This window comes from Bufo gargarizans, chromosome 3 (genome assembly GCF_014858855.1).
Source record: "Bufo gargarizans isolate SCDJY-AF-19 chromosome 3, ASM1485885v1, whole genome shotgun sequence".
In the NCBI taxonomy this organism is placed as follows: Eukaryota; Metazoa; Chordata; class Amphibia; order Anura; family Bufonidae; genus Bufo; species Bufo gargarizans.
This window is the reverse complement of record NC_058082.1, coordinates 51,718,736-51,741,735: the sequence shown is the minus strand read 5'-3', so window position 1 is coordinate 51,741,735 and position 23,000 is coordinate 51,718,736. Positions and strand designations below refer to the sequence as shown.

The 23,000-nt window shown below is 44.0% G+C and overlaps 1 protein-coding gene across 1 annotated transcript in view; it reads left to right on the top strand.

The window, feature by feature from the left end:
• THSD1 (thrombospondin type 1 domain containing 1) overlaps nt 1–12,339 on the top strand; it is a 30,174-nt gene extending 17,835 nt beyond the window's left edge. Inside the window, 2 exon segments of the mRNA XM_044285070.1 lie at nt 8,370–8,528; nt 10,286–12,339. Of these exon segments, the coding sequence (XP_044141005.1) occupies nt 8,370–8,528; nt 10,286–11,631 (1,505 nt within the window). The 3' untranslated portion in view covers nt 11,632–12,339.
• The last annotated feature ends 10,661 nt before the right edge of the window (nt 12,340–23,000 follow it).

The window sequence follows — 23,000 nt, the reverse complement described above, 5'->3', positions numbered from 1 at the left end:
TTGTAGAAACTACACCCCACAAGTTACTAAAAGAAATGTCACTTTTTTGGCAGATTTTCCATTTTAATCCATTCTTTAACACATCGAGGGTTAACAGACATTCTTAAACTATTTTGTTCCAATTCTTTAACACATCGAGGGTTAACAGCCAAACAAAACTTAATATTTATTACCCTGATTCTACAGTTTGCATAAACTCCCCACATGTGGTCGTAAACTGATGTAAGGGCACACGGCAGGAAGCAGAAGGAATAGAGCACCGTATGGTTTTTGGAAGGCAGATTTTGCTGAACTGGTTTTCAGATGCCATGTCCCATTTAAAGCCCCCCTGATGCACCCTTACAGTAGAAACTCCAAAAAAGTGACCCTATTTTTGAAACTAGGGCATAAGGGGCCAGTTTTATTGGTACTATTTTGGGGTACATATGATTTTTTTATTGCTCTATGATTTTTTTTGTGAGGCAAGGTAACAAAATAAAAATTGTGGTTTTGGCACTGTTTTTATTTTAAATGATACCCTAACTAAGACAATCGGTCAAAAAATAAAAAAGATACAACATTCATCTGACAGGGTAGATCATATGCTATTTTTGTAGCTCAGGTTGTTATGGATGCAATTATATCAAATATGTCTACTTTCTTTGTTTCCGTTTTACGTAATAAAGCATTTGTGAAAAACAAATTGTTTTTGTCTCCATATTCTGAACGCCATATTTTTTTTATTTTTCTGCTGATAGTCTTGTGCAGGGGCTCGTTTTTTGCAGGAAGAGTTGACGTTTTTATTGGTACCATTTTTGGGTACATATGATTTTTTGATAATTTATTATTACACTTGATGGGGCAAGGTAACCAAAAAATTGTTTGTTTTAGCACAGTTTTTATTTTATTTTTACAGCATTCACTTGAGGGGTTAGGTCATGTGAGACTTTTATAGAGCAGATCATTACGGACGTGGCGATCCTTAATATGTATACTTTTTCTTATTTATTTAAGTTTTACACAATAGTCTGAGATCTATAGCTTTTTAATTTTTTGACTCATGGTCTTAGGTTCTTATTTTTTGCAGGATGAGGTGATGGTTTGATTGGTGCTAGTTTGGGGGGCATACGCCTTTTTGATCGCTTGGTGTTGCACTTTGTTAGATTACAAAAAACTGCTTTTTTTTGCAGTTTTTATTTAAAAATTTTTATGGTGTTCACCTGAGGGATTAGGTCATGTGATAGTTTTATAGAGCTGGTTGTTATGGATGTGGCGATACCTAATATGTATACTTTTTTTTTTTTTATTATTTCACTTTAACACAATAGGTTAAGAGAGCAATAGTTTTTTGTTTGTTTTTTGAGCGATTTTCTTATGTAGGGGCTCATTTTTTGCGGAACGAGGTGACTGTTTTATTGGTACCATTTTATGGGATATACGCCTTTTTGATCACTTGGAGTTGCAGTTTTTGCAGTTACATATGAAACCTATATTTTATTTTTATTTTTTTTAAATTATTTTTTTATTTATTTTTTTATTTATTTTTTACACTTTGCGTCCTCCATAAGATCATACAAGACCTCTGGGGGACATTTAACTTCATTTTTATTTGTATTTATTTTTTTCACTCTTGATTTCTACTGTAACTGGGGCTGACATAGTAGCCCCAGTTACAGTGGAAATACAGCCCCCAGAGAGGCTGTACAGCAGAACACAACACTGTACAGCCTCATTGCAGGGCTGATGGTGGTCTGTGAAAGACCTGACAGCTCCTGCACTCTCCCAGTCCCGGTGGTCATATGACGGCTGGGCCGGGACATGAAGCGCATAGCGCTTTCTGATCCGTACACACAGCGCTCCTTGACCGCTGTGTATACATCTATCTAGAAGGCTGGGACACCTGGGAACTATCCCTGCCTTCTCTCTGCGGTGGCCTGCCGTCACTGACATTGGGCCCCCTGCTCAACAGCTGCGCAATTAGCATGCAGCTGCAATCTCTGAATGGACGTTCCAAAACGGTCATTCAGAGATAAACATCCACCCATAGGACGTTTATATACTATGGGCGGATGTGAAGTGGTTAATGTGGCTAGACAGAAGAAACCTATGCAACGGAGTGTCATGGCGACAAATACTCCCTGTAACAATAACAGACGCCAGCAGATCCGGTTGGGGGGCTCATTCAGACATCTCTGTAGTACAGGTAACATGGTGTCAAAATCTAAGCCTATTCTCCTCAAATCTAAGGGAGTTATCAGCAGTGTGGGAAGCCCTAAAAGCTCTTCAGTTAGAAATAAAAGGAAAAGACATCAAAATCCTATCAGACAACATCACTACGGTCACCTACCTGAACAAACAGGGAGGTACAAAAAGTGCGTCCTTGGCAAAGGTATCAAGAAAAATCTTTCAATGGGCAGAAAAGAATATACAGTCAATTACGGCGGTCCATATAAGGGGAAAAGACAACATGATCGCAGATTTTCTAATTAGAGACACTTTGAAAGAATGAGAATGGTGTTTAAATCAACAAATTTTTCTTCAGATAACAAAGAAGTGGTTGATACCACACCTTGAAATGTTTGCGACTCGGCAGAACAGACAGACGGAGAAATTTTGTTCCGTATTCTACAAAGACCGCCCTTTGTTCCTAGATGCACTCTCCCATCCTTGTCCGAACGAGATCCTGTACGCATTTCCCCCGTTTGCTCTAATACCCAGGATTCTGTCAAAAGTATTACAAGAAAGGTTCAAACTAATTCTAGTGGCTCCATACTGGCCAAGAAGATCTTGGTTTCCCCTATTATTGAACATGTCAGCAGGGGATTACTGGATCCTGCCGCCTCTCCCAGACCTTCTTCATCAGGGCCCAGTCTTGCACCCCAGGTCGACATAACTACGTCTGGCAACCTGAACCTGAACAGGAATTATTAGGAAAAAAAGGGCTTTCGGAGGCGGTGGTCTCAAATTTTTACTGTCTGCAAGAAGTTTCGTTGCCATCATTCGGTTCTCCAGCAGGTTGTCCGGAGAAGAGGCGTTTTCATAATCTGGACGTTCGCAGGTGTGTGTTAGCTTACCTGAAAGCAACAGAAACCTTCAGGAAGACCGACAGACTCTTCATTCAGTTTTCTGGACCAAATAGAGGACAAGCGGCAAGCAAGACAACCATTGGAAGATGGATCAGATCGGCAATCCTGTTTTGCTACTAAGGGACTAAAAGCTCAGCCACCTGGTATTCGCTTCTACTTTTTTTCAACATTAGCAATTAGATGTCGTTATCTGCAGTGGTCCCACCCTAGTTATTTATTTCTCTGTTATTCCTTCTGTGAATCCGTGCCGCTGTGAAGGCGTTTGGAAACATTAGAATTACTAACCGGTAATTGGTTTTTCCTCTAGCCTCCACAGCGGCACAGGAAATCCCCCCCCCCCCCCACATTTATGTAATAATCTGATGCCATAATCTGATTTTTTTGGGGTTTGTTACTGAAAAAATAGATAAATATGATAATTATGTTGCATCCATTTCAGAATTTCTCGGTTATTTACTTGAACAGGTAAGGGGAGGGGGCTATTTAAAGATCTCCACGTTATTTCCTGTCCCCACAAAAAACGATCATATGAAGTTAAAATTGGACCCTTCAAACACATATGTGATATAGGAGGGCTTATGTTGGACATGGTGAATATGAGAATGCGGTTGATTTCAGGGTGGGTGCCTTCCACCAAGGGGCAGTCGGATGTACGTAATAAAAATACCATCTGACTGCACATCAGTGGACAGGCCACCACCCAAGAGCCTCTTATATCTATAAAAAAACAAAAATTTCCAGTTTGGCATTTAATCCATGTGGGATAAGGGTATCCTTATACCCTTATCCCACATGGATTAAATGCCGAACTGGAAATTTTTGGTTTTCTCATTCTCATATTCACCATGTCTAACACAAGCCCTCCTACATCACATATGTGTTTGAAGGGTCCAATTTTAACTTCATATGGTGATTATTTATAAGATAAGCATTATTTAAAAATATTAGAAAAGAGGAAATAAGGGTATATCTTAGGAAAGAATTGAGATAACCTAAACCCTTTATCCAAGATGTTAGGAATGACTTTTCAGCAGCATTGGACAAAAAAATGCATTGGGGAAAAAAAACGCATGAGAACCGCATCACTACCGCACCATGCGTTTTTTTCGTTCAAAAGCGATATTTTGACATATCTCACCTGTGTGATACCTATAAACTATGGACAGATGCAACAATTCTGACTAACAATACTAATGACATCACAATTGGCTCTGTATATCAAAATCTGGGCCAGATTTTCTATCTGACCGTCATCTGGGTCCAAGAAAGGATTTTGTTCCTACTGGATCCTAATCAGGAAATGTGATATAAAAAGGTGGTGTAGTGGGTGCCAGGTCACCACTGAGGAAGAAGTCAGAACCCATAAGACTTCAAAACACGTCTGGGAGGAATCTGGACCCTCTAATACCACGATTTCTGCGTATGCTGGAGACAACCTAGACATGTACCTCTTTTCCATCTGCTGGTTGAAAACAGATTTGTCCCGTGCCTGCCAAAGAACTCCCTGGAGCTTTACTGTTCCATTCTACTTTGATCGGAACAACCCAGGATTCGAGCACGAGAGACGCTGAAGCAGCGGAGATCAGAGGAAAAAGCCACACTTCACTTTAGAGGTAAGGGAGTAGTACAGCTCATAGATAGGTGGGACGCCACTAGAGAGCTGAAACCCCGAACAATTCAAGCTGCGATAACTTGTGAATTATTACACAGAGTTTCTATTACGAAATATTGACTTTGTGAGCCGCTCGAATATATGGTGTTGGACCAACACAACACCTGTAACTCACAGCCAATAATCGAACCGAAACTACGTTCTGCTTTCTGTGAAAATTACACAAACGTATTACAACATGTTAATCGGCGATCGCTGATGTCGAATATTCCGTGATTACCTGATCGAAAATCCGGCCTGAACGATCATTACATTTGTTAACCGGAGTATATTGTGGTGGACATACCAATTGCGGTTATCGAATATATGGTGATGATTTGATCAAAAACAATCATAATATTCGACGATCAGATTACATTGTGGTGGACATACCAAGTGCTGTCAGGCATATACGTTCAATCAGTCATCCTATGCCTCAGTGATTTACATAGTGAATCGTCATTTTAGTGATGTTTTAATTATTGATGTTTTAATTAATTTGAGTTTTATTTTCTGTACAATTTACGTATCTTGTATGAATATTTTAGATTTACGAAGTTTTTCTCAATTATGACCTGTGGACCATTATAATATTTGAATTCAATAAAATCAAATGTTTAAGCAGTCCTCCAGATATATGAGTGCCATATCTTCCATAACTCTTCCTTTACAACTACTTTCTGGTGTGTGGAGTTCACACTGAGATATTGAGCACCATCCCTTCCCCGTTTTTGCCCTTAGATATAAAGTGTTCTGTTCATTGTCACAGGAGGATGTTGATCCATTGTGACATTTACAGTGTTTATTCCATTGTCCTTAGAAGGTGCTGGGCCATTGTGACATATACAGTGTTCTGTCCATTGTCTCAGGAGGAGGCTGGCCCATTGTGACATATACAGTGTTCTGTCCATTGTCTCAGGAGGAGGCTGGCCTATTGTGACATATACAGTGTTCTGTCCATTGTCTCAGGAGGAGGCTGGCCCATTGTGACATATACAATGTTCTGTCCATTGTCTCAGGAGGAGTCTGGCCCATTGTGACATATACAGTGTTCTGTCCATTGTCTCAGGAGAATGCTGGACCATTGTGACACGCACAGTATTCAATCCATTATCCCTGGAGGATGCTGGCCCATTGTGACTTGAGCAGTGTTCCATGCATTGTCCCAGTTCCATGCATCGTCTCATTATGACACAGGTGGAGTTCCATCCATTTTTTCAGGAGAATGCTGGCCTGTTATGACATGCGTAGTTTTCGGACCACCATTGTTTCTGTAGGATGCTGGTCCATTGTGACTCTATTGGAGTTTCATCCATTTTCTCTGGAAGATACTGGCCCAATGTGACACATGCAGTTTCAATCCATATTCTCTGGAGGATGATGGCCCATTTTTTATATATACAGTGTTCCATTCATTGTCACAACAGAATGCTCACCCATTGTCCTATGCGCAGAGTTCTGTCGGTTGTCCTTGCAAGATGCTGAACCATTGTGACACATACAGTGTTCCGTTCCATTGTCACAGAAGGATGCTGTCCCATTTCAACACATGCATTGCTCTGTGAGTTGTCTTTGAAAGATGCTGAATTATTGTGACAAGCGCGGTGTTCCGGGCATTGTCCCTAGATGATGCTGGCCTATTGTGACAAACGCAGTGTTCAGTCCATCGTCACAGGAGGATGCTGGTTCATTGTGACACAAGTGGAGTTCTGCCAGTTTCATCCATTGTCCTTGGAGGATGTTGGCGCATTGTGAGATGCTCAGCGTTCTGACCGTTGTTCCTTGGAGGATGTTGGCCTATTGTGGCATATGCAGTGTTCCATCCATTGTCACAGGAGGATGCTGGCCCATTCTGACATGTGCAGTGATTCATCCATTGTCACAGAAGGATGCTGGACCATTGTGATACTCGTGGTGTTTCTACGGCCATTGTCCCTGCAGAATGCTGGCCCATTGTCACATGTGCAGTGTTCCATCCATTATCCCTGTAGCATAGTGGCCCATTGTAACACAGAGCAAAAGGAAAAAGTGTTAATCAAAGAACTGTTTGTATGTAAGTCCAAAAGATCTTAGAGTAACTGCAGGAAGGAGAGATGGTCGCTAAAAGGAGGGAGAGGTAGTAGGAGGCTGCCAGTGGTGACTGTATATGTAGAAAACAATGCTACATAGGTATAAATAGTGAAAGGGAAAAAAAGGTCACAACCACGTGGAGGGCCGCAATCTACTGCTAGTAACTAAAATTCTATGTAAAAGAGCAGATAAAGGCATATGTAAATGTATATATATATTCATATAATAGAAATGTAAAAAATGTATATGAATAAGTGCCTACCTAAAATAATGATAATACTATCCACGATAAAACCAATGGTATAAATGGTAAAAACTGCAATTGTGAATAAATAACTCACTTCACCAGGGAGGTGGGCTGTGGGATAAAGCTCAAACACAACCTCCCTCGTCTGGATCGCTTGTAGGATCTTAGGAAGAACGTCAGTCCCACAGATGGTACTTCTGGTAAATACCTTTATTGGTATCAGAGGTCGGCTGATATATATGTATAGTTTTGTAGCTTGTGTTTGAGGCTACAAAATGCTGTATTTTTTATTTATTCTGTACCAATATTTTTATTATGTTTCCATATTGGTACAGAATTGCTCATTTCTTATGTTGGCCTGAAATCAATTACCAACATCCTCATTGGCCGCAGAGGATGCTGGTAAGAAGCCCGGAAGCGTGAGCTTCTGTGTTTTTCACCCTTTAGATGCCATGATCACACTTTATTATTGCCGGTCGCAGTCATTAGCTGTCATTAGTCGCTGGTCTAACCTGTTTGAAGCCGCGTAGGTACCCGTCGGCCATGGTGCCTGCATGTTTGGCCATCGTTCCAGCGCATTACATGTACGGCGCTGGTAGCGAAGGGGTTAAATAACAACATATAATGTCAAGCAGTTGCTTCTACGGCTAGCAGGATATTGTCATGTATTAAACGAGGCACGGACTCGCGAGGCAGGGTTGTAATATTATCACTTTACCAAGTGTTGGTGCGGTCTCATCTGGAATATGCAGTTCAGTTCTGGGCACCAGTCCATAGAAAGAACGCTCTGCAGCTGGAAAAAGTACAGAGGAGAGCGACTGAACTGATAAGGGGCATGGAGGGTCTTAGTTATAAAGAAAGATTAAAATAGATACATTTATTTAGTCTTGAGAAGAGACTTCTAAGGGGGAGGGGGAGGGGGACATGATTAACCTATACAAATATATAAATGGGCCCTACAAAAAATACGTTGAAAAACTGTTCCATGTAAAATCTCCTCAAAAGACAAGGGGTCACTGCCTCCGACTGGAGGAATGGTCTAACTCATGACACGGTAATGGGAGGAACAGTTGACGGTTAAAAAAAAAAAAGGATAATTTCTTAGAACTGAATAAGGTGAATGCTTATGTTAATGTGTAGAAGTCTAGTTCTCACTCCCCTTTGCTAAAATTCACACCTCCACCCATATCTTGGTTGAATTAGATCGACTTATGCCTTTTTTATCTGCACAAGCTATGTAACTATTGTATTCATTAGGATTAATGTCCTGATTTACTTTGACTTTACACACCTGTGAAAATTAAAATCAATATTCTGTTTTTCTTTTTTTTGTCAGAAACGTGGAGCCTGTGGCAGCCATGGAGCTCCTGCAGCGTCACTTGTGGTGATGGCCACAGAGAACGGTACAGAAGTTGCCTTTCATCATCACCCGTAAATGCTCAATGCAATGGGAACATGAAGGAGACCTCCCTCTGCTCTCTGGAGGACTGCCTGAGTATGTCAGCCACTTTATATTAGAACAAGGATGCACCTAGAATCTTCTGCTTTCTGGTGGTGGCGGGCTTGGTCCCCAGTTACCCCATTGTATTATTGTCTCCATTTCCTGTCAGTTATCTGTCAGGATAAAAAAAAAATAGTAAAGGAGAATATCCCACTGCTGCCATTCCAACACTCAGGGGAATAACAATCGCGGTTGCAGAGAGTGCCACCGTGACTGGGCCCGGCGGGGGAAGGTTGCACTCACATTTAATGGGGCCCGGCACTGTAACTGTACTTCATACCGGGCCCCGATAGAGCTCTCCTCTCGACTGCATCACTTGCGGTCCAGGATCTATCAGACCCCAGCGCTGTTCTACTAGTATTATTCACAAATGTAGTGGGTGGGCGGAGCCTGACTGATGTTAATGATGTTTATTTGTGGAGACAGTGGAAGGACATTTTTGGGGGGCAGTGGAGCGACAATACTGGGGGCAATGGAAGGGCACTACTGGGGGCAATGGAAGGGCACTACTGGGGGCAATGGAAGGGCACTACTGGGGGAACTATAGGGATATTACTGTGGGCACTTATAGGTACATTAGTGGTGGGATATTATTATTACCAGAGACCAGGGGTGTTTTGATTGTGGTCATAGAGGGTGCTACCGGGCCCAGCATGGGCGCCTCCCAATCCAAAGGTCGCCCTGGGGCCCATAGAACTCTAGTTACACCACTGCCAACGCTTACAGGGTCTGCACTTCCTGGTCCAGGTTCAACCCACAGGAAATGGAAAGAAATACCTGCTCAGCCAATCTCTGGCTGAGACGTGTCACCGCTGCGTGATTTTTACTTATGTGACAATGGCACTAAAGTACTGTATAATTTATACTGGTAGAGCTGTATAACATTGTCATTTACTGTGTGCCATACTTAATGCCATTGATAATTGGGCACTGTGGTGTAGTTATTTGTACACGTTCTGACAGTACACATTATGGGAGCGAAAGGGGTATCTGTAGAATATACTGCATAGGGCACCATCTAACATAAGTCTACACTGCATATGATTTTGAATAGTGGCCCACAATGCGGTTGCCTAGCGCTTTACAAGTGATGGCGTATCCTGTGTGTAGGCCATGACTTTTAAAGAGTTGGACAACCTCTTTAAATATGTTTTTCTTGCGCCTTGATTACTGTGCATTGATTAATATAATCCATTTTAGGAAAACTCAATTGAGAAACAAATTACTGTCACTGTTGCCACTTACAGTGTTCCAAATGTTTATATACTATTCCAAATAGGAGGATTTTCCACAATACTGTATTTCACACATGGAGGACATTCTAGAAGGGTCAGGCTTAAGATTTAATTCATTTTGTACCAAATAAGTATAGACTACAGTTAGCCATACACATAATGGTTCTTGGACGGACACATTTTGGCCAATAGCTATTCCTCGACTTCTCTATGAACATAAACACTCTACCACCAACATGAGCCTTCAAGGGAGAGTCAGGAGGCCCCCCATAAACACAGACTGTCAGCGGAGCATACAAATGTCAATAATGTGTATGGGCAGCTTCTATTGTGCACTGACAGTTTGTGTGAGGGAAATCTTCAATTCTTCAAGAAATAATTTTTGGTGCATTTACATCAATTCATATAGGCATACTTTACTTCTACGTGTATGGCTTGTTTGTAAATAAAATGTGCAATGTTGTGACCAAACACATTCTGCAGACTGACGAGTCTTTTTTCTTCTTTTTGGTTCAGCTGTGAAACCTTCAAGTAAATCTACCACAAATACAAAAGACGACTCCAAAACTAGCAATACAGTTACTATCACTGGTATTTCTCTGTGTCTTTTTATCATCTTCATCACCATTGTGATTACCGTCTGGAGGAGGTTCTCTAAGGCGGGCAAGTGCAGTATGGTGACCAGACACAACTCTTCTCATTCAGTCAGCTGTCGTAAAAACTCTGATGAGGAGAACATCTATCAAGTGAGGGAGAGCTTCTCAGATGCAGGAGATGGTCAACAGGAAAGCATGGAAGAAGAAGTTCATATACCTTTAAACTACAGGCAAAGCACACGTGTGACTGAGGAACAAACTACGGCAGAGAATGACTGTGCACAAGCAAATAGTCAGAAGTTAATACCACCCATCTTCAGTTATCGTCTTGCTCAACAACAGCTAAAAGAGATGAAACAAAAAGGCCTCACAGAGACCACTAAAGTGTATCATGTCTCTCAGAACCCATTGGCAGATACTGCAGTAGATATTTCACTGGCCCCTCCTTTGGTGCCAGAAAACTTAGAAGAATCTGCTGCAAATAAGTTTAGGATACAGTCTCCATTCTTAGAAACAAAGAACAGCCATATCCAAAATCCCAATGAGAGGCCTAGTTCAAGGTTTCCACCAACACATGGTCAAACACTACCTAAAATATCCCCTGTTAGGACCAGTGATGCTAAAGGAAGGTATGACAGAGGCTATCAAAAAAGTAACTTTAGAAGAACCTCTAGTTTCCATGAAACTAAACATATTAAACCCTACAGAGAAAGAAGTTTGACCTCAATATCTCCAAGACATACAATGGTTTATAACTCAAGGACCAAGATGTGGGAATATTCCACAGTAGAGAGACCTAAAAATAAACCTATAAGACTAGAGAAAAGCCCAGAAAATCTTACAAGAGGCGTCTCCTTCCCTCTTGATGCCATCAGGCATTCACCAAAAAGTCATTATCTACAGCAAGGGGAGAGTAAACCTGATTTAATAAGTAGCAGGTATATCGCTGGCAAATTGAAATCAGAGAGAACAGAACTAAACCGAATGCGAAAAGGTCCTTCACCATTGGAGAAGTCTTGGAACCAGGCTCAGGAAAGCTCACATTCCCCTAAAGATAACTACCAACGGAAGAGTGCTCACAGTCCATCACATTACCGGAGAGAGAAATGTCAGAGTTTCCCATGGGGTGCTGAATATTCCTTCTATGATAATTCCACCTTTAGACTCACAGATGCTGAGCAACAGATGCTTGACTTACCTGGGTATTTTGCCTCTAATGAAGAGGATGAGACAAGTACTCTAAGTATTGAAAGACTGGTCCTCTGATTATGCAATCATGGCCTAGACAGTTTATATTTCTTTGTATATTTTGCACATTGACAGGCAGGGTTGTTATATGTCACATTGTACTGTAGTGACCACAACAAGAATACGAATACAACACATTCAAACAATGGTGTATGCACTCATTAAAAAAGTATTTCTCTACAAAGGAAAAACAAATGCAGACCACATGCTATACCTCATTGTCTTAAAGGAACCTAGAAGTGAATGGTAAAAGTAAACAGAAGAAATCTTGCCCACGCTGTTTGTCGGTCTATAGGATTTTCTGCAGGCCCCTGGGAAAAAAGTATTGTAGAAATATTTCACATAATTTCCTCCTGTCCCCTTCCATTTTCATGAAATAAATGGTTGGTGCTTAGATAAGGGGACAGCCAGACAGGGCTTAGCATGCACAGTCTACTATAGAAGACAAAGCAATGGGGAAGGGCTCATGCTGCAACCAGTTGTCTGACAGTCAGAAACAGCGGGAGAAAATAAAAACTCCAAGCAAAAGTTTTCCCTGGTTAGATTCAAACCCAGGATCCAGCGCTATAAGTCACCAGGGCTACCACTGAGCCACCATGCTGCCCAATCAAAAACAAATCTGGCTAACAAGTTAGCTAAACAAGCTCTTAAAATGCAAAATAATCTTCGGGCATGTTATAGAGCAGGAGAGGCTGAGCAGATTAATACATATATGTATAAAGTTTTGTGGGAAAATATTCAGTAAAACTTGTATTCTATTCATTTAGGTCTTTGAAGTCAAGGAGGCGGTCCTATCAGTGATTGACAGATATCTCTGTATACACAGTCATAGAGGGAAGGCTATTAATCACTGATAGGACCGCCTCCTTGACTTCAATCAGTGATTGACAGATATCTCTGTATACACAGTCATAGAGGGAAGGCTATTAATCACTGATAGGACCGCCTCCTTGACTTCAAAGCCCAGAATGAGCAGGAATTTAATTGAATAAAATTAAAGTTTTTCTGAATCTTTTCCCACAAAAGACAAAACTATCAATCTGCTCACCACCTCATGCTCATCAACATGCTGCCTTCAGCTCAGACACCATGTTTAATATGACAGGTCCCCTTTAAAGAACTTATCTATTTTGAACAATCCCTATTAGTTAAAAGTGTCCACTGACGATAAACTGATTAGAAGGTGTTCCTCTGCTGAAAACCACAACACTCACATCTATTCATAGGGAAACTGAGCAACAATTGTTTACTTTCCCTTTAGCACCACCACTGGAGAGACGTAGCATTACACAGTTCACACTTTGGGGGAGGGGGGGGGGAGGGTTCTATTTTTACTTGGAGGGCACCTAGTAGGCGCTATGAGTTTTATAGGCCAGGCAATGCTCCTCTGGGAAAAAGGTAAGCAACTTAGTACTCTTTCCAAATGAAAAGAAAGCTGAGCTTCTAATGCCACTGTTTGCTTAATTTCTTTTGGAAATAGAGTTAGTTGTGCAACGGGCGCCTCTTCCTCTATATAATGCGTGTCCCAGGTGTAGGAAATGCCAAGTAGTATAGTGCAGCCTATCTGTTTCTATGTGTGTCACGGTGCTCCTACCTGGATACGGCTGGACCCCAAGCTTTGGCTCCGAAGCAATAAATAGGGGGAATAATTGAGGGATAAAAGAATAACTTGAGTCCAGACCTTGAGATGAATTTCAATGGCAGCTTTACTTGAATAAACGTTTTTCCAAAGCAGATTTCAGGCTATATCTTGGTTTCAGCAGGCTTTAGCATGAAACTGGCAGGCAAACTCAACTTTGCTGTCTTTCTCTCACTCTGCTGTACTGACAAGCTTAAATAGTGTCTTTGCTTTCTTCTTGGTGCTGCACTTTCTCTCTGTACTCTGTCTTATTGTTATACCAGGGAACTTTCCTTCTGGCTTCTGAGGCTTCAAGCTTTGACCTTCATGGCCAGCAGAGCTTAAGGTGTTCTGGCTCATGTGGGCACGTACAGCAGAGACGTGCCCCTACATACCCTTCCCCTAGCAGGAGGTAAGCTAGACTGAAGCTAACTAGTGATGTCCGGATCATGAACGAATCGTTCTTTTGAACCGATTCAGTTCACTGATCCGGAAGAGTCTGTTCCTCTGACTGAGCTGATCCGAATGAAACGGCTCAGTCAGATCAGCATAGAGGCAGCAGCAGGCAGTGAAATAGGAGCCGGCAGTGGACGCTAGCCCCGCCCCTCCCCACCCTCCAACCAATCAGAGGCAGCCAGCACTGCCTACCAGCACAGGGGGAGTCTGCAGGGAATCAGAGAATCGTCTGAGTCTATTAGTTAAAAGAATCGAATGAGTCAGAGACTCATTTGATTCTTTTGAGTTAAAAGAACCATGAGTCACCGAGTCCCTGCCAGGCTCTCTGCTCTGCGGCTTCCTGTAAGTCCGTCCGGGGGGAAGGGGGGGCATTAATCTAGCATGTAGCAGAGCTGTCTGTGTACAGGGTGCATGCAGCAGTGTAGCATCATGCTACACTGCTACATGCACCCTGTACACACACAGCTCTGCTACATGCTGTAGCAGAGCAGGAAGTCTGGTAGGGACTCGGTGACACGATTCTTTTAACTAAAACTCTCAGACAATTATCACAGTCTGCTCCACTGCAGCAGAGCTGTGTTTGCCAGAAGCCAGTCCCTCCTGACCTTCGGTTCACTTGAGAGCCGACTCAGCAAAAGAACCGAAGATTCGATGAGCTGAGCATGCGCATTGATCTTCAGTTCACTTGCCTCTGCCGGCTCATGAAGTGAACCGAAGATCCGATTCATGAACCGATTCATTTGAAAGATCCGAACTTCCCATCACTAAAGCTAACTGGTCCCCACCCTTCCTGCAGGAAGTAGGACTTGCCCACTTCTCTCCAGAGGGGGGTTAGAATGGAATGGAAAGTTCCATTCTATCTAAGTACAGCTCTGCCGTGTTTGCTGTCACCTGCTGGTGAACCAGGTAAATTAAATTTAATAAAGAAGTGGCATAGAAATATTATTGCACCATATAAAGGACCTGAATAGAAATACACAGATGACATTCAGGTTAGCCCGTTAGAGATAGTAGCAGGGTGAAGAAGTGGTAACACCACTCTGGGGTGTTACAGTTGCATACCTTTTTTCTAGAGGTGCATTGCCTGCCCTATAAAACTTCTGTCTTCTAGGTACTCTCCATAAAGAGAAATAGTACCCCCTGAATACTGACAAAGGCCTCTCAAAGCCCTCACTGATGAGGGGCAATCGCCCCAAAACAGCTGCAGTAGCTTTTGCTGGTCATCCTTTATTTTGTACCAAGTGATTTTGTTTAGGGGTCTTGCCAGAATGTGTACTGGGTATCCTATCCCTGAGCCAAGGGGGATTGTTTGGGTATATTGCTCAGGCTTCTCCACCTGCTGCTATTGGGGAGAGGCTTTGTTCCTTTGATATTTGCTCTTGTTTTTGCAGTGATTGGTGTGAGCATTTTAGGCATCAGCGTGCATCAAGCTTCAGCCAGAGATAACTGGGTCTGTTTTGTAATCCAGATCAATGTTGATGCTGGATTGGAGAAGATCATTACCTTGACCTACCTTGTGCACAATAATATCTTTGGAATCCTGAAAGTAGAACAAAGGAACTTCCTTTGCCAGGAAGGCCATTCCTTGCACTCTTGTTTTGACTGATTTCTGCTTGCCATTCTGTGCACTACAATTTGATGGAAAATGTCAATCATTCTGAGCTTTGTGCACTAATCTTCACTTTGCTTTATGATAGGGGTATTAAATAAGGAGAGAAAAGAAGAAATGAATCGCACATCCACTGCTAATGCTATGATCTCATCCCTGCGTTCCTGCAGGAGACAGCACTAAATAGCGCATGTGTACCACCTCCAAGCTACATGCTAAATGAGGCATTTGTGTACATTTTGATCAAAAGGCAATAAGCCCACTCACCACGCCAAGGTTGCCTCTATGAGTGGGTCCTAACCTAAAATCGGCGCGGCGCTACACGGCGACCACCAGCACTGTGGCGCCATCCCGGCCGGCGGCGGGACCCAGTGGCCAAACAGCACCCCTGCTGCTTGACCATGCCATACCTAGCTCTGGGCCCCACCAACCAGCCAGAAAAACAGCACAGTGGCCCCCATGGTATGTTTTCATGGTCCTCTTTATGTACCATCCTCACATACCTTCGTAAGAAAATTTGGCTTTCCCTTTAAAACACTGTTTATATGCAAGATTTGAGAATAAGACTGAACTATGAAAGTCTATGGACTGGAAAATATAAATTTAGTGTAAGGTTTTATCCAGATGTCAATAAACCTGGAAGTTTCCATTATCCTTCTTCAAATTTCCCTATTGGCAAAAATAGAGGATACAATTTTTTTCCTGAAAAGCCCCAATTCTGTAGGAATTGCAGAGTCTTTGGATATACCCAGGATAGTAATATGGTTGGAAAATACCCAAAGTGTAACCAAAATGGGCACAAAGTAAAAGGACTGTAAAAATGAAATTGTACAGGTGAAACGCGAAAAATTTGAATATTGTGCAAAAGTTTATTTATTTCAGTATTGCAAATGAAAAGGAATTGCATTAATGCAGCTTAAAATTTGAATTTTTTGAAAAAGGTTCAATATTCTAGGCTCAAAGTGTCACACTCTAGTCAGCTAATTAATCCATACCCCCTGAGCAAAGGGGACCTGAGATTGAGACTTTGGGGTATCATAAGCTGTAAGCCATAACCATCCAGATTATAACCAATAAAGGCTTGAAATATCTCGCTTTGCCTGTAATGAGTCTCTCATATGTTAGTTTCACCTTTCAAGTTGCATTACTGAAATAAATGAACTTTGCACAATATTCTAATTTTTCGAGTTTCTCCTGTATGCAATTTATGTGAGGGGACAGGGCATGCCTTAAAGTACTGTTCTCTGAGGACAAGGTCCTATGCAGAGTCATTTAGGAGTTCCCTGCTGGATCAGATGTTTCTGTGGAAGCTCCATGCTCTGATGAGGTATATGCAGTGTCGGACTGGGATACCTAGGGCCCACCAGTAAAATTCATTCTGGGGGCCCACTGTACAGCAACATGCAAATAATACCTGCCCACAGAGAGGCAGACAGCAACAAGACGCTAACAGATGATTGATTTTGGTGTTCTCTGCAACAACTTCCAAACGTGGCTTCCAGGAAAGGGGGGACTGGCTGACCCGCATTTATTCCTAGAAGCCATCTAAACCTTTCAATGCATCTATAATAATTAACTGGAGAGTCTACCTAGTTTTTTATATTGATATACAGTAGATTAGTTGAGATGCTGTGCTGGTGGACAGGGGGCCCACATCTCTCAGGGGCCCAACGGAGGATTCCCCTGTTCCCCTTTGGGCCAGTCCAAGCCTGGGTATATGTCAGTGAGAAGGGGCTTAGATTGAAATAACCCCTTTGGAGCAGGAACCTCATAATCCATTAGACAGGATACTTGGAACCCTTGTTCTTTACTGGAATGAAGAGGTAGCGAGCCCAGAAGAGCTTGGGGGGGGGGGGGGGGTTAAGGGGACTTTAAAGTTCTGTTTTTTACAAGTCCATATGTGGAACCATTCACTTCAATTGGCCTTGGAAATAAATGGAAATGACTCTGTGGGTATTCCGTGTCCGCATGTCCATTGCACAGAAAAGATAGATGCCCCATTTTTGTCCATTTTTTTTGTAGATTCGTGTTTTGCGGACCACAAAATACATAACGGTCATGCGCATGAGCCCTTAGTTGGGGGTTTTAATTGTGTAATGTAGGGTGAAAAGATGGATATATCTGGGAAGAAACTGCATAGCTTAAAGGGGTTGTCTCATCATGGACAATGGGTGCATATTGCCAGGATATGCCCCTATTGTCTTATAGGTGCGGGTCCCACCTATAAGAGCACCGCAAGGTGGTGGCTGGAGGACTCCGGTCTGGCCAGCACCAAATCGGCTCCCCATAGAAGTAAATGGGAGCGTACTGCGCATGCGCAGCCCCCTCTCCCATTAATTTCTATGGGGCCGACAGAAATAGCCGAGCGCTGGCTCGGCTATTTTCGCGGGCCCCATAGAAAATGAATGGAGGGCGGCTGCGCATGCGCAGTGCGCCCTTCTTCACTTGCGGTACTGGGACCCGCACCTATAAGACTATGGGAGCATATCCTAGCGATATGACCCCATTGTCCATGATGAGACAACCCCTTTAAAGAGGACCTGTCACCACTCCTGACATGCCTGTTTTAATAGATTCATGCATTCCAGATGTAATATCAGTTCTGGAGCATCTGTTCTTATGAGTCTATGTTGTGCTATTTCTTTATTATTTCTACTAGAAGTTATGAATGAATTGCTAGCAGTCTGCAGTAAGGGTACAGAGGGGTGTTACCAGTTGGGGGGTGTACCTGCACAGACTCAATCTATCCAGTAAGTGCTGCCATTTTCAGAAGGTGCTAGTTTTGCTCTATGTGATGATATTATATTTGAGGCTCAGCTTACGTTTCTTCTGGAAAGAGAGCTACCGTAATTTACATAATCAATTATTTATATGGACATGTTGGGTTTTCCTGGGCGGGGGACACGGTATCCTCACTCCACACTGGTTAATAGATGATCTCAAATAGAGGACCTTTCTCTATTAACTAATTATTAAACCAGACAATGTTTTACAGCTTCTTTTATTTAGTTTTGAATATTTATCCAAGAATATGGTTATTAGGACAGTTGTTTTATTGTATTTTATGTTAATCTTTTTTCCTCCAGTTATTTTGTACAAGTTATAGTAAGTGCCACAGCACATAGCGAGAGCGCTTTTGACTGCAGAGACTGGATTGGTAGTCTGGGGGTTAAGTCACCATGTCTTCCTGCCGAGGCATGGTGGTTTGGCCCGCAGAGGTGTTTTTCTCCTCCAGGCACAGCTCTGCCTGTTTTGTGTCGCTGGTCTCCCCTCCTCACCCCTTCCTTCTGGTGCAGTTAAGGCTACTTTCACAGGACGGATCCGGCAGGCTGGTCTCCCTGACGGATCCGGCCTTCCGCTGTTTCGCCGTATCGCTGGACCGTTGCTCCGTCCCCATTGACTATAATGGGGACGGGGGTGGCGCTCCGGCGCAGTACGGCAGTTCGCGGTCAGAGACCGCCGGACTAAAAAGTCGGACATGCAGGACTTTTAGTCCGGTGGCCTTTCGCTGTGCACTGCCGTACTGTGCCGGAGCGCCGCCCCCGTCCCCATTATAGTCAATGGGGACAGAGCGGCGGTCCGGCGAAACAGCGGAAGGACGGATCCGACAGGGAGACCAGCCTGCCGGATCCGTCCTGCCGCAAGTGTGAAAGTAGCCTTAGATGGTTCCCTCCTGTCCCTCCCCAGAGTTAATAAATAGGAGGGCTTACCCCTTCTTGGTCCCTTTTTCACTGTCACCTTTACCAGGAATGTTTTCCTCTGCAGGTATGGCCGACGAGAAAGCAGTTTTGGCAGCCATCTCTGCCAAGCTCCAAGCTGAGGGACCGGGATTCTTATCCTGCTTGTTGGCTGGCTTGCAGGAGCCCCCTCCTGCTCCGCCAGCATCTTCCTTGGTTGGGGGCAGGCGGACCGCACGGCGCACCCGCCCTCCATGTCGCCTAAGCCCCAGCCACGCTCCGTCTTACTCCTCCCTTAGGTAGTTACCCAGCACTGCCAAGTGGGGGGGTGCTGTTTCCAGTGCGCCTGACTGGACCTCTGTTGTCCTTCCGGCAGCGCCTGCTGTGGCCCAGCCCCCCGGTCCTGCCTCGTTCGCTCCCGCTTCAGCGCACTCGGCAGGAAACAGCTCGCCCATTGTTTACCCGCTGCCCCCCTCTCCCTCAATAACTTTTCCCGTTCGGGTAAGTGGGGGTGTGCAGTATCCAGCGCACTTGCCGGGACCTCTGCTGTCCTTCTGGCAGCGTGTTCTGTGGCCTCACCCCCCTGCTCCTGCCTCGTGTGCTCCCGCTCTAGCGTGCTCTGCAGTCCCCAGCACAGCCTCTCGGTATACCACTGCCCCCTCACAAACTATGGAAAATAATCCCATAGTCTCCTCCTCTCCTGAGGAGCTTGTGGCCAGCTAAGCTGCTGTTGAGCAGGCTGCTGGGGATTACACACTGCCCACCAATGTGTCAGTGACAGCCCCTTCTGCCCCAGTGCAAGCCAATGATGTAACCCTTCTCAGGGTTCCAGTGTCTCAGCAGCCTGACACCCCTGCTGTTCCCATTCTTCCTGTACATCCAGGCCTTTCTGCCACCCCACGCAGACGCTCTCCCTCCACCGCCCCTGGGTGTTGCTCTGACCGCCACGCCAGGCGCAGGTCGGGAAGTCATCATTATAGCTGTTCCCGTCACCGCTCACGATCCTCTCGGCGGAACCGCAGAGATGTCCGCTCCAGGTCCTCGCTTGGTGGTCGCTTTCTTCTTCGGATGTCAGTTCCTGCAGCGCTAGCTCTGGCAGGTCCTATTCACGCCAGAGGCGGGTAACTACGCACTCAGCCAGAAGGTCATCCCGCAGGGCCAGTTGGGTCCGCGCGGTCCAGGAGCCAGATCCTCCGGTTGTTCCTGTGGAGCCTCCGTCAACTTTGTCTGGTGGCGAGTTTAATTTCACTGGGGCCTGGAGTTCGGCTTCTATGGGTCAGCAGTTAGTTTCTGTCTTTAAGGCTTTGCTATCTCAGATGGACCCGGGAGGTTCTCATGTGCCCACTGCCCCAGGTGTCCCGTCGCCTAGGGCCAGCGATCACAAAGAATCCCTATTTTGTTGTCTCTCCCCCCCCCCGGGAGCCCATTTGGACATGGAGACCAAAAATAAAAATTGGAACAACCATTTGGTCCTTGGTTACCGTCGACCAGCACACTGTTGATAAAGAGAGTAGGCCCAACTCCGATAGATTTTATTGATTGCAGGACCAAGGTGGCTCACACCATGGGTAATTGGTTACAAGCATTCTCAGTATTAGGATATGTTATAGGGCAATATAACAAAATAATAGCATAGACAGGTGCACTCTGCGGTCTTACTAAACCCTCAAACTGATTTTAAAATTGAGAGATTAGCCGACATGTCTGAGCCCGAGCACCGCGCCAAGGTTTCTCAAGTAGCTCGGGGACCTAACACTCACCTACCTGTGCCATATGGGCATTACCAGGACCCAGTGGGCAAATTACAAGAGCATGAGGCCAACTCACCAGTTACCTCGAGCATGTAACCATGCTTGCAATGGGAGGAGGGAGGAGTCTGCGAGTCCCACTCAAGACTGGCTGATAAGGCCCAGGGCTCACAGGTGCATCTAAATGTAGCCTGTAGATGGAAAACAGGCACATTTAAATTGGAGTTTATACACCTCCAGGCATCTCTATAAATACAAACTGAAATTTAATACCACGCCATTCTTTTCAGTTTGTATTTATAGAGATGCCTGGAGGCTGCTAGGGCTGGTTTACCGGATTTGGAAGTACAGCGCATTGGTAGGTGGAAATCGGCATGCTTTGCGTCTTATGTTCGTCCTGAGCTATGATAGTTATTTTCCTTTTCAGATTCTCCTCGCCCTACGGTTTGTTTTCTGGGGCATTCTTACATTCAATGGGCCGGGCAAAGAGCGGAGTTCAGGTCGGGTGGCCGAAGCCTTCGTTTTCCTGAATGTGGAGGTCATGTGGTGTGGCATTCGCAGCCTTTTTGGTGGTCACAAGTACTTCCGGAGGCTGTTAATCTCAGCAAGGTGGTGCAATACCTAGTCATCTTAGTTATTCATGCTGGGGAGAATGACCTCTGCATGCTCAAAGTTGCCGAGCTCATCAATCTCATTAGAGCTGATTTGGAGAGAATTCCTACCTTTTTTCCGGAAATTATTTTGGTTTGGTCAGAGATGGTCTCCAGAGTTACTAGGCAGGGCACCAGGGACGCGGGGGCTATTGAGAGAGGCAGACGTACTGTTAATGCTATGACCTCTCATTTTGTTCGTTCCCATGGGGGTGTGGTGGTCCGTCATCACCAGCTTTAAGGGGACAACCAGCGCCTTATGCGACCTGATGGGATGCACCTGAATGAGATTGGCCTAGATATTTTTCTTTCTGGCCTTCAAGACGCTGTAGAACAGGGCATGTTTCTGTTGGGTGGGGGTCGGAGCACCATGTAGAGGTACACGGGCTCCTCCGTGGAGGTCGGTTGAAATAAAATACTAAGAGCGGAGGAGAAGGCGGACTTGCCCACTGTGGTTTCAGTGGGGCATATCGCTTCTCACACTACTGGAAGTGGTTGTTGGCATTTGATAAAGTTTGGTGGTTTTTGTGAAGAACAAGTTAAAGATAAATAAAGCTGTGACCGACCCTCACTCCAGCAAAAAAATAACTTGCCTCTGTCGTTATATTTGGTTAGGCGGGAAAGACAAGTGGTTGGCTGGCTGGGCTATTAGTTCTCTGTAGTCTTGTAGAATTTATACCAGTGGTAAATGATGGGGTGTAATTATAGTCCAGCTCATAGCTGTTATGAATTTAACTTTCTAATGCACAGACTGCCAGAAGATGAGTCAATTTCTTTAAGGTGTAACTGTCATGTTTCAGACAATTTTAGTATATGTTACTGCTGCTGCAACATTATGCATAAAGCAGTCTTTAGTTTCTTCACATAACACTATTTCCCTTGAGTTTTTCCCTTAGTTACAGCTGTTTTAACCTCTACAATTTGAGGATCTTCTCAAGATGGCTCCTCTGCCAGTTCTCTGAGGCCAAAACTGCCTTTCTCGCTTCAGATACACACTTGCTGTAGGCAGCAGCTTCCTGCCAGCCAATCAGATTGGATTGCAGAGAGACACGCCTCCTCACTCTGAAGCCTAATGCACTGCTCCCACGTCTTCTGTTTATACTAAAAGGAAGTCTTTTAAGGGACCAGCGGAAAGGGACAGGGGACATTGATGAAAGCTGTTATTATAAGGTAATTGCAGATCTTTTGACAATCGTTGACAGACTAACTCAGGTATACATGCCTAGCTCTAATAAACTAGCAAATAAAAATAAAAACATGATAGTTACACTTCAAGTGGTCTGCACCTTTTAATAAATTTGCTGCGTCTTACTCCAGCACATGTTTATTAAGACTGGTATACGAAAGGCCTCACTTAATAAATTCTTCCATTTTGAGCTTCTAGTATTCCATAACAGATGACAACTAAAAATATAACCTTAATCAATGACCATGATGTCGATGTAGATCTTGTCCAATGTCTTACTAGACGTGAGTACATGGGTTATGATAGCAGTGGCTCTAGTATATCTGAGACGTCAATGAGCAATATGGAGGCTGCTGGATCATCTAAGAGCATCTCATGATATGAGTGGAAGTAGTTCCTGAGACTGGAAACTAGAAGTCATCTTTCAAAGAGGTTGTATGTGA